The sequence below is a fragment of the Liolophura sinensis genome, chromosome 12 (assembly GCF_032854445.1).
Source record: "Liolophura sinensis isolate JHLJ2023 chromosome 12, CUHK_Ljap_v2, whole genome shotgun sequence".
NCBI classification, from domain to species: domain Eukaryota; kingdom Metazoa; phylum Mollusca; class Polyplacophora; order Chitonida; family Chitonidae; genus Liolophura; species Liolophura sinensis.
This window is the reverse complement of record NC_088306.1, coordinates 14,732,257-14,745,192: the sequence shown is the minus strand read 5'-3', so window position 1 is coordinate 14,745,192 and position 12,936 is coordinate 14,732,257. Positions and strand designations below refer to the sequence as shown.

General features: G+C 37.6%; 2 protein-coding genes across 2 annotated transcripts in view; one reads left to right on the top strand and one right to left on the bottom strand.

Annotated features, from left to right (window-relative positions):
- Positions 1-412: 412 nt before the first annotated feature.
- On the bottom strand, positions 413-5,884 carry LOC135479565 (RNA-binding motif protein, X-linked 2-like). Its single transcript, XM_064759454.1, has 5 exons — positions 5,791-5,884; positions 3,233-3,391; positions 2,236-2,365; positions 1,661-1,844; positions 413-1,209 (listed from the first exon to the last, which is right to left on the bottom strand). The coding sequence occupies exons 1-5, from the start codon at positions 5,802-5,804 to the stop codon at positions 518-520; spliced, it is 1,179 nt and encodes a 392-aa protein (XP_064615524.1). The 5' UTR covers positions 5,805-5,884; the 3' UTR covers positions 413-517.
- A 3,445-nt stretch (positions 5,885-9,329) lies between these two features.
- LOC135479728 (glutamate-rich protein 6-like) overlaps positions 9,330-12,936 on the top strand; it is a 40,220-nt gene continuing 36,613 nt past the window's right edge. Inside the window, 1 exon segment of the mRNA XM_064759631.1 lies at positions 9,330-9,502. Within this exon segment, the coding sequence (XP_064615701.1) occupies positions 9,382-9,502 (121 nt within the window). The 5' untranslated portion in view covers positions 9,330-9,381.

The following is a 12,936-nucleotide window of genomic DNA, read 5'->3' as shown; positions in this document are numbered from 1 at the left end:
CCTGAACTCACAGTGACCGCAGTAGTGTATTTTGAAAACAGCACGGGAATTAAGCATTGCTTAAAAGGAAATGAAATAAAGAAAGAAGAAATGAACAAGCAACAGTAGAAAGACCACTGGAAACCAACATTGACTTTTTTTTTTCCAAAGGAGTTTTAAATGCTTAAAGATTTATGTGGTGAGCTATTGGACATTAGGGGCGGTTTGACGTCACATAGGCATAATTTATTTTGTTTAATGTTGGAATAGCTTTTTGCATGCAGAAGTAGAAGTAGAGTCGGAAACTCTCTTCCAAGGGTAAACGCAGAAGTAGGCTAGAACAACTGCCAACCAACATGATCCATATTGTCCATAGACCTAGCTCTGTAGGGCTGTGATTACATATATTATCACAGCCCTGTCTTGTTCCATAAGCCACTGACTTATTACAAAACAATAACATCTAGTCACTTTAAAATCTGTACACTAAAATTATCATGTTTTACCAAAAGAAGAGTCAAGTAAATGTCATCTGTCATTATCTTCTTTGTCTCTCCCTCTCTCTATCACGTTCACTTTGTCTGTCTCGTACTTTTTCTCTGTCATTTGTCCTGTCTCGCGTTCTTTCATTACGATCAGATTCCCTAGCTCGTATTCTGCCTCGATCACCATCCCTGTCTCGCGTTCTTTCGCGATTGCCATCTCTGTCTCGTGTGGCATCACGCCCACTTACGAAGCTTCTAGATTGATTGCTGTGTCTTGCAGAATGTTCACGACCGTTTCTTGTGTCTCCGTCCTTCATTGGGTCGCGCTCATTTGTTCGGTCTCTTGATTTGTTGGGAGATCGGTCTCTACCTCTGAGCTGTTCTCGCTCCCTACACCTAACATATCTGTCGCCATCCCTGTTCACACTGCCACCAGAGTTATCTCCCCTCTCTCCTTGTCTTCTATTCCTCACATCCATTTTATCATCTTTCTCTTGCTTTATTTCATGTGGTTGTCTAAAGTCACCTTTAAAGACACTTTTGTCTGTGGCATATTTATCATAACTGGGGTCGATCTTCTCTTGCTTTACTTTGACTGGTTCGTTAGGGTCATGTGACCTTCTGGATTTCTTCACCTGCTGTGGTTCACTATCCTCCTCACTTTCACTTTCCATTTTGATGCCTTTGTCTCTCTTTCTTTTCTTCTCTTTCTTAACTTTCTTTTTCTTCTTAGATGTGTCTTTCTCTGTGAGATGAAAATTGAAAATGTTTACTCTTGCCATTCAATTTTATATCATTGGTGCTTTCCAAAACATCCAGATATCAAAATTTTGCTTATGTTATACAGTTAATAATCTTCAACTTAAAGAAACTTTTTACCAAGAAATCAGCCTGCTGCATTAGTTTGCAAAAAATCACATTCACTTTTGTGTGTAAACTCACATTAACTTTTGTGTCTAAATCACATCAAAAATTGTGCGTGTAAATCTCATTACATTTTTGTGTATATTGCAAACCCATGAGTTTGAACAGATTTAATGTGACCATTCTTTGATACAGTTTGGACACCAGGATTATTAGTTGGTGGAAAACTCCATGAAGTGTAGGCATTTTTACTCAACAGAATACTTTTACATTTGTCTCCTACACGTTTGTGGACACACTTACACACGGCAGATAATCCCCCTAAACATTACCTTTCTTCAATTTTTTGAGGGGCACAATCTGCAAATCTTCCTCTCCCTCTTCTTCACTAGCGCTGGGGGTTTTGGGGGCACAGCCTACAGCCCTCAGCTGCTGGGTTAAGTCATCTTCTTCTCCTGTCTCTTTGGGGCGACGGTAGTTCTCACAGTGGTCAACTCTCAATGTGCGGCCTAAAATCTGAAAGATTTCATATAGAATCATGACCTTAATCATGAACTCATAGCAAAATAATTCACCAACCTTAACTCTAGCAAGTTTGTTGCTGATGATCCAAATGCAGAGCATTATCTCATTTCAAACTCTTAAGTGAAGCTGTTCTTAAAGTATAGTGCTCACATGAAAATCTAACAGACCACAAACTCCTTAAATAAAATTAAACTTATAAATTTTAACTACATAAAGCAATGCGACTGGTCTTCAATTGGATTCTACTCATGGAGACATAAACTGACCAAACATTAAAAATGCAAGCTGATTTCAAAAATTTAAAGTGAATGCAAATTTAGGTATATTCATATAAATTGATACATAAAAGTTCAAAAGACTCAGCACAGATGTTTTAACTTACCTTTGTAGAATTTAGGTTGTCTACTGTCAAAATGGTACTTCGTTGATCCTCATAACACAAGAAAGCGAAGCCTTTAGATTTACCCGTGGATTTGTCTCTGACAAGGTTTATGTTCACAATCTCACCATATCTGTAAACGTACGGAGAAATATTTATCACTTATAATTAATATCAATTCACTTCCAGAATTCCTCAAACTTTTTGCATACAAAAGAGTAACTTTCAGTTTGATTAATGCACCTTTTAATTTTATCTTTGAGAAAAAAAAAAAAAAAACAAGATTGGTTGGGTTGGCCAAATACACTTCAAAAACAGTACATGTATAATTTTATCAATCTACACAGAATACTGCCCTCCAAACATGCTTGATAAACAACCTGCAAACATACAAACTGGTTGATGAATTACAGTGCTTATTTTCTTTTGTCTGGTGTTTGATTTCTTAATTTTTTATGTGAATATCAACAAACATTTGAACACAAAATATAACTACACTTCCAGGTGTGATTTATGTAACATTTAAACAGGAAATTACTATGTATGGTTATAACTAAGTATAAAAGGGGCTTTCATCTCCTAAATCTAAACAAGAAGAAGCATACAATGTCACAACACACAAATGCTGACAACCTATGAAGATCAGAAAACGCAGGGTTCGAGATATGACATTACAAAGTCCCTTTGTGAGATAACGTTGTCGCTTTATGGCACGGTAGGGCCAGTCTGGTAATTTTAACATGGGGTGGTATATAGAATATAGAGTACTAATTAAAAAGAATTAGACTGATCTTGTGAATCATGTTCTTGGATGGATTTGGGTTCCCAATATTGCAAAAATAATGATATTATCCCGGTACTTTGATCTAAACACGACCACTGCCATGTTATAAGATAGACAGTTAGCCCTACCGTGCCGTAAAGTGGCAACGTGATTTTGCAATGGGACGTCACTCTGTTGTCGTAATGACCTAACTCGAAAACTGCATATTAGACTTACTGTGAAAACACGGCCAGAATATCTCCTTCTGTCAAGTCGTAAGGTAATCCACCAATAAAAACCCAAGCACTGTCCTTATACTGGTTGTGCCAGGATGTTTTTGACTTCCCTCCAAGCTGCAATTCCAGCTGATTTAATTTCTGTATATTTTTCACATTGCTGCAAAAAAAACAAAATAAAAAATTTGTAAACATGCTTAAACAGTGAGGCATACATGTACTTCAAGCTGGTGGGTGGGTCCGGTGGGTGGGTGTATTGGGTAATAGGCAGAACATGTGGTGTTTAGTAGGTGAACCTGTCGATATGTATTTTATCTACAGGGTTTACATGTAGGCTGCTTCCTCATGGGTCAGAAAGTTCTCGTACATATCCCGGGAGTTAAGACAATAGCACGGTGGCTTACAAATCAAAAATACTTGGTATCATCTTCATAACCTATTGACAATATACCCATTACCCAAAGTTTGAAAAGATTGCGAAGAAAACAAATAATTCATAATCATATGTGGTATATCAATATTTTTCGTATAAGATCAATAGCATGTACCTACGAAGAGGAAACCCACTTATATGAAAAGCTAACAAATAATACAATCTCTGTTATTTCAAACAAAGATGGCAACAAACCAAAAGGGCCACAGTCATTTTTTTTCTTGGCAACTCTATGAATCTAGAATTCTTATGAGACCACGAGATAGGCCATGATAGAGAAACAGGAAGCATGATGTTGGGTCACTGTCTGAGGAAATCACCTCACCTCTACCAGATCGCAAACTTCAGACTATCTCAGCTGAAGCTGGAAACCTGTATTTCTTATTCGAGTGGTGCAGCCATGAGAGTGACAAGGTGAAACATGATTGAAGGTGTCATAGGATATCTTTCTCCTTCTCCATGCATGTATTCCAGTCTGGTACCTTGTCTAAATGAACTCTTTCACAGTAACTGTGCAGAGTCCAGGATAAAAAATGAGTGTGAAAATTTTTGAATAAATTAGGTAACATGAAAATGCAGGCTTATCAGTGGGATTTCTATTTGTGCCAAGTTTTGGAACGGAATATACCAGTGACTGTCGTTTATTTATTTATTTGATTGGTGTTTTACGCTGTACTCAAGAATATCTCATTTACACAACGGAGTATAAGCATTATGATGGGAGGAAAACGGGCGGATGCAGACGTTGCCTTTATTAGAAGAAAACACATGAAAAGTATGCTTCTTCTGCTACTACAACAAAACGGAAACTGCTTCTTACTGTAACTCTCTTGGACATAAGAGTTACATATTTCAAGTATCCTGGTTACTGATCTCTTTCAAGGCTGAAGAGATGCGTCAACATTTGTGTCAATCAGGTGAGTTTTAGCCTTATGAAGAAAAATCTGAGAAAGGCAGATTCATCTACTGCTCACTTGGTTTCGTCTAACCAAGCAGGGATAGAAATTATAAGTAAAGCCAGCAGGAAAGTTGTCCTGTTGATCCCTAAAAGTTACCGGACATTTTTGCAACTCACAGGACAAAATTTCTTCGCACTGAACTGTTGGCCGATACCTGATTAAATGCACTGTGTACTTAGTTTTGACATGTAACTGTTTTAATAGCTGACCGATGGGGAGGGGGGGGGGGTATTTGCGGTCATCGTAATTTTCACATGTGGTGTAGTAGATTGCTTCCAATCTTCCTTGAAATGCTGGATTAGCTTCAACGCTTGGGTAGGTTCATTAAACGATTGCGTGGTAAACTCGAATTTAAGTAGGCTGGTCCTTATTTAGTTATCAATTGTTGGCTTCGCTGCCAACGCCTACCATATTCCTAGAGTCACACTCCTGTCCCCGTGAACTTCATGTCACGATGTCAAACGCCAGTTTGGGAAACTAATGAAAGTAGCAAAATTTCATGTATGTGCAAATTTTCATAAACAAATATTCAACCGGACACTTGTATGTGCTGCACGTAAGTTTTGACGGACAAGACCATTTTTTTGCTGGACATGTCCGACAAGTAAGTGGTAACTTCGAACTCTGCCAAGTATGACTCCTGTGACCTTTTAATATGGGGTTAGGCGTAGATCAGTTTTGACAGACAGAAAGCCATGTTACCGTAGAGGGTGAATTTGCAACTGACTGAAGGCTATGGAGCAGAATGACGAACCCCACATTTTGTGCTTATCTTCGGCAATCTTTCCATTCTAAATTTCATGGAAAAGTCAATTGCTGCTCTGCATGCGCACCTCGCTGATTTCAGAAACATAGCAGCATGCGCCAACCTGCTGAATGAGAGCCTATTTTCGACTTCGGTTGAGATTTACAGGCGAATGGTGATGTAAAGGCATGTAGCGATTGTGGCAAAATGTGCGGAAATATTTTATCTTTCAGAATTGCCGTGCTATGTGCTCCGAGGTGTGGAGCTCGGTTTCGATATAAAATGTAGGCCTACAAGCACTGAGTGACACGGGCAAAGAACAACAACCACATACACTACTCTTTTGATAGCAAAATGTACCTTTATCTAGCTGCATAACAATACAATTTCTAAATAGTCCAGTGTTACGATTAGAAACTTACGTCAAGGGATTCATTTTTGCCTTTTGGGTGAAAAATGCCAACAGATACACCTAAAAAAAACAAAACATTCACAATCACATGAAGCTTTCCGACTGCAGCCGTAAATCGGTTCTGAAAATGAAAGTATACTAAGGAACACACACGTTGACTTAAACGGAACACGGACTGTATTTAAAAGAAGTTTAACACTTGAAATACTATTTTACTTAAATCTAGAACAATATTTTCTTCTGATGGGTTTAGATGTAAACAATATTGTCAGAAACAGGTGTGAATTTATTTGGTTACGTTTCAATATAAAAAATTATTAGCTGTTTAGTTTTAGCATTGGCCTAAGTCTTACTTTTTAATGTCGCAAAGATATAATTTTGATACTTAAGCTTTTTCAGTTTCACTGGTTAACTTTAAGGAGATAAACATTTTACATTAGATAAAGTGAGTGTGCAGTCTCGATATCATGAAAGAAAAGACGTTATGTTAGCGAATAACAATGTCATTAAATCTTGGTCGTTTTGCGGCAATATCTAAACCAATGGGAAAACGCATGTTCAGTCACGTGGCAGTCTCCATCACCACGATAAACAAATCCTAATGGCGGATTGACAGGTGCGCGTATGAAGGAGAACAAAATTTAAACATGAACTAGGGGAGTAAAAGGTAAAGAAAACTTTGCAATACTTGTGATATGGAATAACAAAATGCACTCCATTTATATTAGAGAAGTGTCAAATTTATTCAAAGGTTTCATCATAAAAATGTGTGACTCCAATTGCCTCACCTTAGCTTACCATTTACGATGATATCTGTCCTCTATATTGTGTATCATTGCAACAACAACGACCTAAAATGATGTCGTTTGTAAAATTCAGTTTGTCCAAAATTCAGTGGTATGCTAAACCTACTGACCATTGGAAAATTGTAACGTTATCGGAGAAAACTTGCTGTTGAAAACAGAATGTCATTTTTAACAGGGTAATATTTGGGGAGGCCAGGCTTAGCCATGTATGACTGTTCGCTTTTTTTATACCGCGAACATTCGGGCGCTTCACTCGTACGAGCCAGAGCAAGCAGACGATGAGGTGAAAAATAACATGGGAAGGTGTAGGGAAATAAGTAAATAACAATGGACGATATTTTAAATAAGTACGGCTGATAATATCCAAAAATCATATTATATGCGACAAAAAAACAGTGTGCAAAGCTTATATAAATTGTTAACTTCTGCAAAACCTGGTTCTGAACCTATGAGGTCATAAAGCAATCAGCTGTTTTCAAACATTTTATTTAGTATCCTGAAGGGTTGTATGGCTGTAAGCGATGACTGTGAGCGCCGTCCAGATATAAAAATGCAAACATGTTCATTCTTGATGGGAATTATTTAGCATTATTATTTTATTAATTAAAGGATTTTCAAAGATTGATTGTTATCGAACGTTGTCCGAAAGGACCCATTTGATGTTATTTCTTTTAGAAAACAGCTATCAGTTTTATGTGTGGAGGGAAAATTGGAATACAAAGCATAAACCACTTGTTGCAGTGGACAAATGAAAAAAAAAGCTGGTTCAATTTGATGTCGTTATCATAGATTTCACTCATGACTAAGCTGAGAGATCTACTGAAAGGTGTTTCAGGTTCGCTTGGAAGGTAGGATAATATCCTACTGGAAAAGTGTCAATTTCAGCACCAAAAGTAGTATTTCATGACATTTATTTGCCTCTAAAAATGAAATTTTTGGAGTAAAACTTTAGGTCATGTACTGTTAACACTAAAAAGTCCATGAATACAGACAGTGTGATAGTATTTTACAGTACCTTTGTTATATTTTTACCGTTATCACAACTGAAATATTTAGAACATTAGACTGTTTGAACCCGCACTAAAAGCATGAGATGTATGAACATTTCATAGTATGATATACCGTGAATGCAGGAATAGGAAATAGGATCTGCCTTACCTAAGATTTAGCAGGCCATGTCAGTTAAAAAGATTTGTTAAATGGCAAGAGGGAAAAAATTACAGATGGAAAATAATACTGATTTATATTTAATCTACAGAATGGCCAAATTGTTTGTACATAAAAACCATTAGAAGGAAATGTTTTCAAGTAATTATTTGTAGTTAATCCCAGTGTAGTAAAAGTCATTGCATTTCATTTGGTTAATATTTGCAGGTGATAATACCCCAGGATGGAACCAGATAGAAGAGTTGTGTCCCCTGCTCACAGCGGCTGTCACCCAGGGACACAGAATGAGAAGACCTCTGTAGGTCATGAGTCTGGGGCTTCCAGAGCAGGATCAGGGGGATCCATCAGGTAGGCACAATTTATTTATAATTTATGAACGGTACTTGATTGATGTTTGTCTGGCTACACTCAGGTATATTGCACAGTTTACATGTATATTTTGGTGGCCAGCTTTGGGAGGAAACTGGGCAGGGCCGTTGGGAAACCCACAACCATCTGCAGGTTGCTGAAAGATCCTTCCAGATAACACTAGAGAGAAAGACAGCATGAGCTGGGCTTGAACTTACAGCGACCAAGGTTACAAATGTTTGTACAGTAAGTTATCTAAAGGTGACATCTTGCCTGATTCTAAAATTTCTGTTGATCTTATAAAGGTGTTTTGAGGTCAGCCTGTTTGGAAGGTAGGATGATATCTAATATTTTAGTTTATTTAGCTAAATCAGGTTAGATTGAGGTTCTCAATGATATGATACTAGATTGCTATAAGTCAGATCAGCATCGTAGGACTTTTGCCAGGGGGCCTCCGTGGCTCAGTTGGTTAGCGCGCTAGGGCAGCGTAATGACCCAGGAGTGTCTCACCAATGCAGTCGCTGTGAGTTCAAGTCCAGCTCATGCCGATGTCCCATCACCCCTTCTCGTCACAATGTTACTTTTCATTCTGTTCCCAGTGAAAGCATGATTTCACAGAAAGATTGAACATTTGTAACCAATGTGTGAGACATCAGGTTGACCTATTTGCAACAATATTACTTATGACTGGTCAATTGTATTTTCTTGATTGACACTTTGGAAAGGTTTATTCGTACAGGTTTGTAAAATCACGTCTTTTAGCTGCATTAGTCATGCTTGCATGTGAAAGCCCCCATCTTATACCAGCGCGAACTTGCAAGACTCCTGAATTGCTGATTCAGCCAATTCTCACTATGATACATGACTTTATTTTACCTTCAGTGATAAATAACTCTTAATATTAGTGGAATATTTGTTAGATCTCAAACATGAAGTTCTTTACATGAGACTACAGTAATGCCAGTAGTTTATTTATTCATTTGATTGATGTTTTATGTCATACTCAAGAATATTTCAGCAGCAGCCGTCATTATGGTGGGAGGAATCCGGTCAGAATCCAGGGAAACCCACAACTCTCCGTTCGTTGAACAGTATTGGTGGGATGAGGGCTGATGATTTCTTTTAAAAGCAATTTGACCTCTGTTGTATATCAATGAAATTCCGATGAGCACCAATAAAAGGAGTAGGAAGATCAGTTATTTGTCTGTTACATTTCTATACACAGGAGTTATCATAGCAACCTATCTGGTATAGCCCTGCGGACTGGGAGAAGTAAAAATATGCCGGAGGAGGAGAGAGCGTCGACACCTACGGCTGTCTTACCTCCGATCGGTCGAGTCTCCCCTGATGACATCCATCAATTAACACAGTCTGCTGATTTAGGAGAAGAACAGTATTATTGTGAGTCACCTTCATGTATTTACTTACCGTATTTCACCTAAAGTTTGGTATCCGTATGAAAAAATGTACTCATTATTGTGAGTCACCTTGATGTATTTACTTACTGTATTTCACCTAAAGTTTGGTATCCGTAGGAAAAAATGTACTCATTATTGTGAGTCACCTTGATGTATTTACTTACCGTATTTCACCTAAAGTTTGGTATCTGTATGAAAAAATGTACTCATTATTGTGAATCACCTACTTGTACATACTTACTGTATTTCACCTAAAGTTTGGTATCCACATGAAAAAATGTACTAATTATTGTGAGTCACCTACATGTACTTACTGTATCTCACCTAAATTTTGGTACCTGTATGAAAAAATGCACTCATTATTGGTGAGTTTAAATGCACTTGCAGGAGCACATAAAGGCTTTAAAATGACACTTTTGATGCCCACACTTCTGTCGCCGTATGAGGTTGAATTGATGCTGGCTTCCCCTATGGCCAGACGGTGGAAGGTTGGTCAGCAACCTGCAGATGGTTGGTGAATTTTGCTCGGCTCTGCCTGCTTTCCTCCCACCTTAATGCTGGCCACAGTCATATAAGTGAAATGTTCTTGAGTATGGCATAAAACATCAATCAAATAAACAAATAAATATAAGGGAAACAGTCAGAATGAAGCAAAATGTGTCACTTGGGAGTCACAATACTTTAGGTGAGATACAGTGATTGAGCTGGTTTCTGCATCACGTATGTCAGCATGGTTTGATTTATTTATTTTTTTTATTTATTTGGTTGGTGCTTTACGCTGTACTCAAGAATATTTCACTTATTCGATGGCGGCCAGCATTATGGTGGGAGGGGAAACCTATGCTCTGCAGTTTCCTGTTGTGAGACATCAAACATGTTGCAAACTACATTTTCATCTATGAGGTATTTGCTCTTTTTAACTTTCCACTGCACCAATGATGCTGCAATAGAATGTTCATGTTTCTACCACTAGACTAAAGGGAAATACCCTCCAGCCTGGAGATGGGTGGAGCTTAAATATCACCTTGTTACAATCACCCTCAGTTTTCCTAGTCACCTCCTCGTGACTGCCGATGAAAGGCGAGTTGAACACACACAGAGTCACCCAAGGTGACTCACGGCCTGCTGTATAAGCCACTCCAGAAACCCTGCTGGTTTTTTTTATTTTTTTTATCAATTGCATGAAAATTATCAAATTTTATTTTTTCTTTTATTACATCACAATTTATCATTGTAGCACAAACACACACAGTGTGTTAGCTTTTGTGTTTATTCTGACGTCATAATGATGAGCTGAGAAATGAATGTTTGATGTCAGTAAAGTGGTGTCAGGGTCCTGCTATAGGGGTTTTGACACGTCCCCATTATTGATGTAGATGTGCCCATAAAACACCTGAGTAGTACACAAACACTGTGGCATCACAGAAAAAAAAGATGTTTTCTACTATGATTTGGACCCTTTTATGTAGCTCATCCTAGAGTTTCCCCATTGTGATCTCATTGTGGGTGCCGGTATGTAGCTCATCCTAGAGTTTCCCCATTGTGATCTCATTGTGAGTGCTGGTATGTAGCTCATCCCAGAGTTTCCCATTGTAATCTTATTGTGAGTGGCGGTCTGGCTCACATCATGGTTGGGAGTTGTCATTGTGACATCATAAATCTGTGTGTGATACTGTTGTGATATACAGATATCACAGGTTAGGGTAAATTGTGACGTCATAATGGTTGCTATTTCTTCTCTGCTGTGGTTACATTTTGACATCACAATTTACAAGCAGTTATCAAGGTGATATTATGACATCACTGTATCATGAAGTTTTATGATGTCACTTTTCTTAGTGTATTGTGACATTACCAGATCACTGTATTATGATGTCACTATATTGTGACATCACTGTATCATGAAGTCACTGTGTGAAGTTACTGTTTATAGTGTATTATGACATCACTGTCTGTGACGTCATTGTGTATGATATCACTGTCTGTGACGTCATTGTGTTATGACATCACTGGATCATGAAGTCACTGTTTATAGTGTATTATGACATCACTGTCTGTGATGTCATTGTGTATGACATCACTGTCTGTGACGTCATTGTGTTATGACATCACTGTATCATGAAGTCACTGTTCATAGTGTATTATGACATCATTGTGTTATTTCATCACTGCATTATGATGTCACAATTGAAAGTTGTTTACACAGTAACAATCAGCAGTCACTTTTACAAACACCCACAGCTGTTCAAGATGAAGTTGTGTATGGTGCACATGTACAGAGATCAAAACCTTATACATAGAAGAACTTTACCAGTTTACATGAAGTGGGATTTGTTACTCTGTCAGTCATGTAAAGGATAAATGAATATTTATGAGGTGTTTGTGAGGTTTGATAACTAATCAATCAAAATGTCAAGAGATGTGGAAAATCTCCGGGCAAAGTTTGTCGTAAGACTGGGTGAGTTTTATTATGTTTCCTGTCTTTTCATAAGAGTTGTGTTTGGATTCTCATTAAGGTGCTTTTGGTATGCATTTTCATGAGTTTTTGTAATGCATGAACTTGCATAGACCAAGCGTTCAAAGAACTCATTTTTTCATGTACCAACCACCACTTTCTGGGTGAAATTGAGTTTTTCTTTCAACTGATATTGAGTTTTTTTTTCTTTTTTTGACCAGCCAGTCGAGATACTAAAATCAAATGTTTTTGTACTTCACTCTCCTTCATTGATTAAACTAATTATCTCTGCCTATACCTTAACTCAAGCTGGCCTTTTAGTTGATACTGCAAATGAATAATCAGCGCACATTGCAGTTATTTTTACATGTATTTCAGGATACTAGTCCGGTGAAGGGTGACAACCTGCCCAAAAAGCTTACAACATACAGTATAGCATCAGTCTAGACTGACTGAAACTCACAACATGAGCAGTTTAGGTCTTGACATCACCGTTAAAAATATTCAATAGTCATGAATCTTGGTCATCCATTAATGGCTTATGGAATATGTGGTTGTCACTTCCAGTCTGTAAAACAACATGTCAAAATGATCGAAACAAAAAAAAACATTTGAGAAAATGAAAGATCAAAAATAATGCAACATTTTACATGTTTACTAGAAACTAATGTGAATGTTCTGTGGATTATTTAAATTCTCGTGAAATATTATTCTTACTTGTCAAAAGAAACGAAGATTTAAATCAACAAAAGCAAAAACGAAGTCTAACCTGACAGAGTACTAGTCACATGAAGTTTACCGCGAAAATCAGCCACCGGTAATGAGAAAATTAAGCGATTCAAACGAATCGTGAATTACACCATGGAGTATTAACTGTAATTGTTTTTAAATAGAGAGGCTACATATTTAGAGAGACAAAATACACTGCTTCATGTACTTCATGTATCAATCAGTGAATTGTC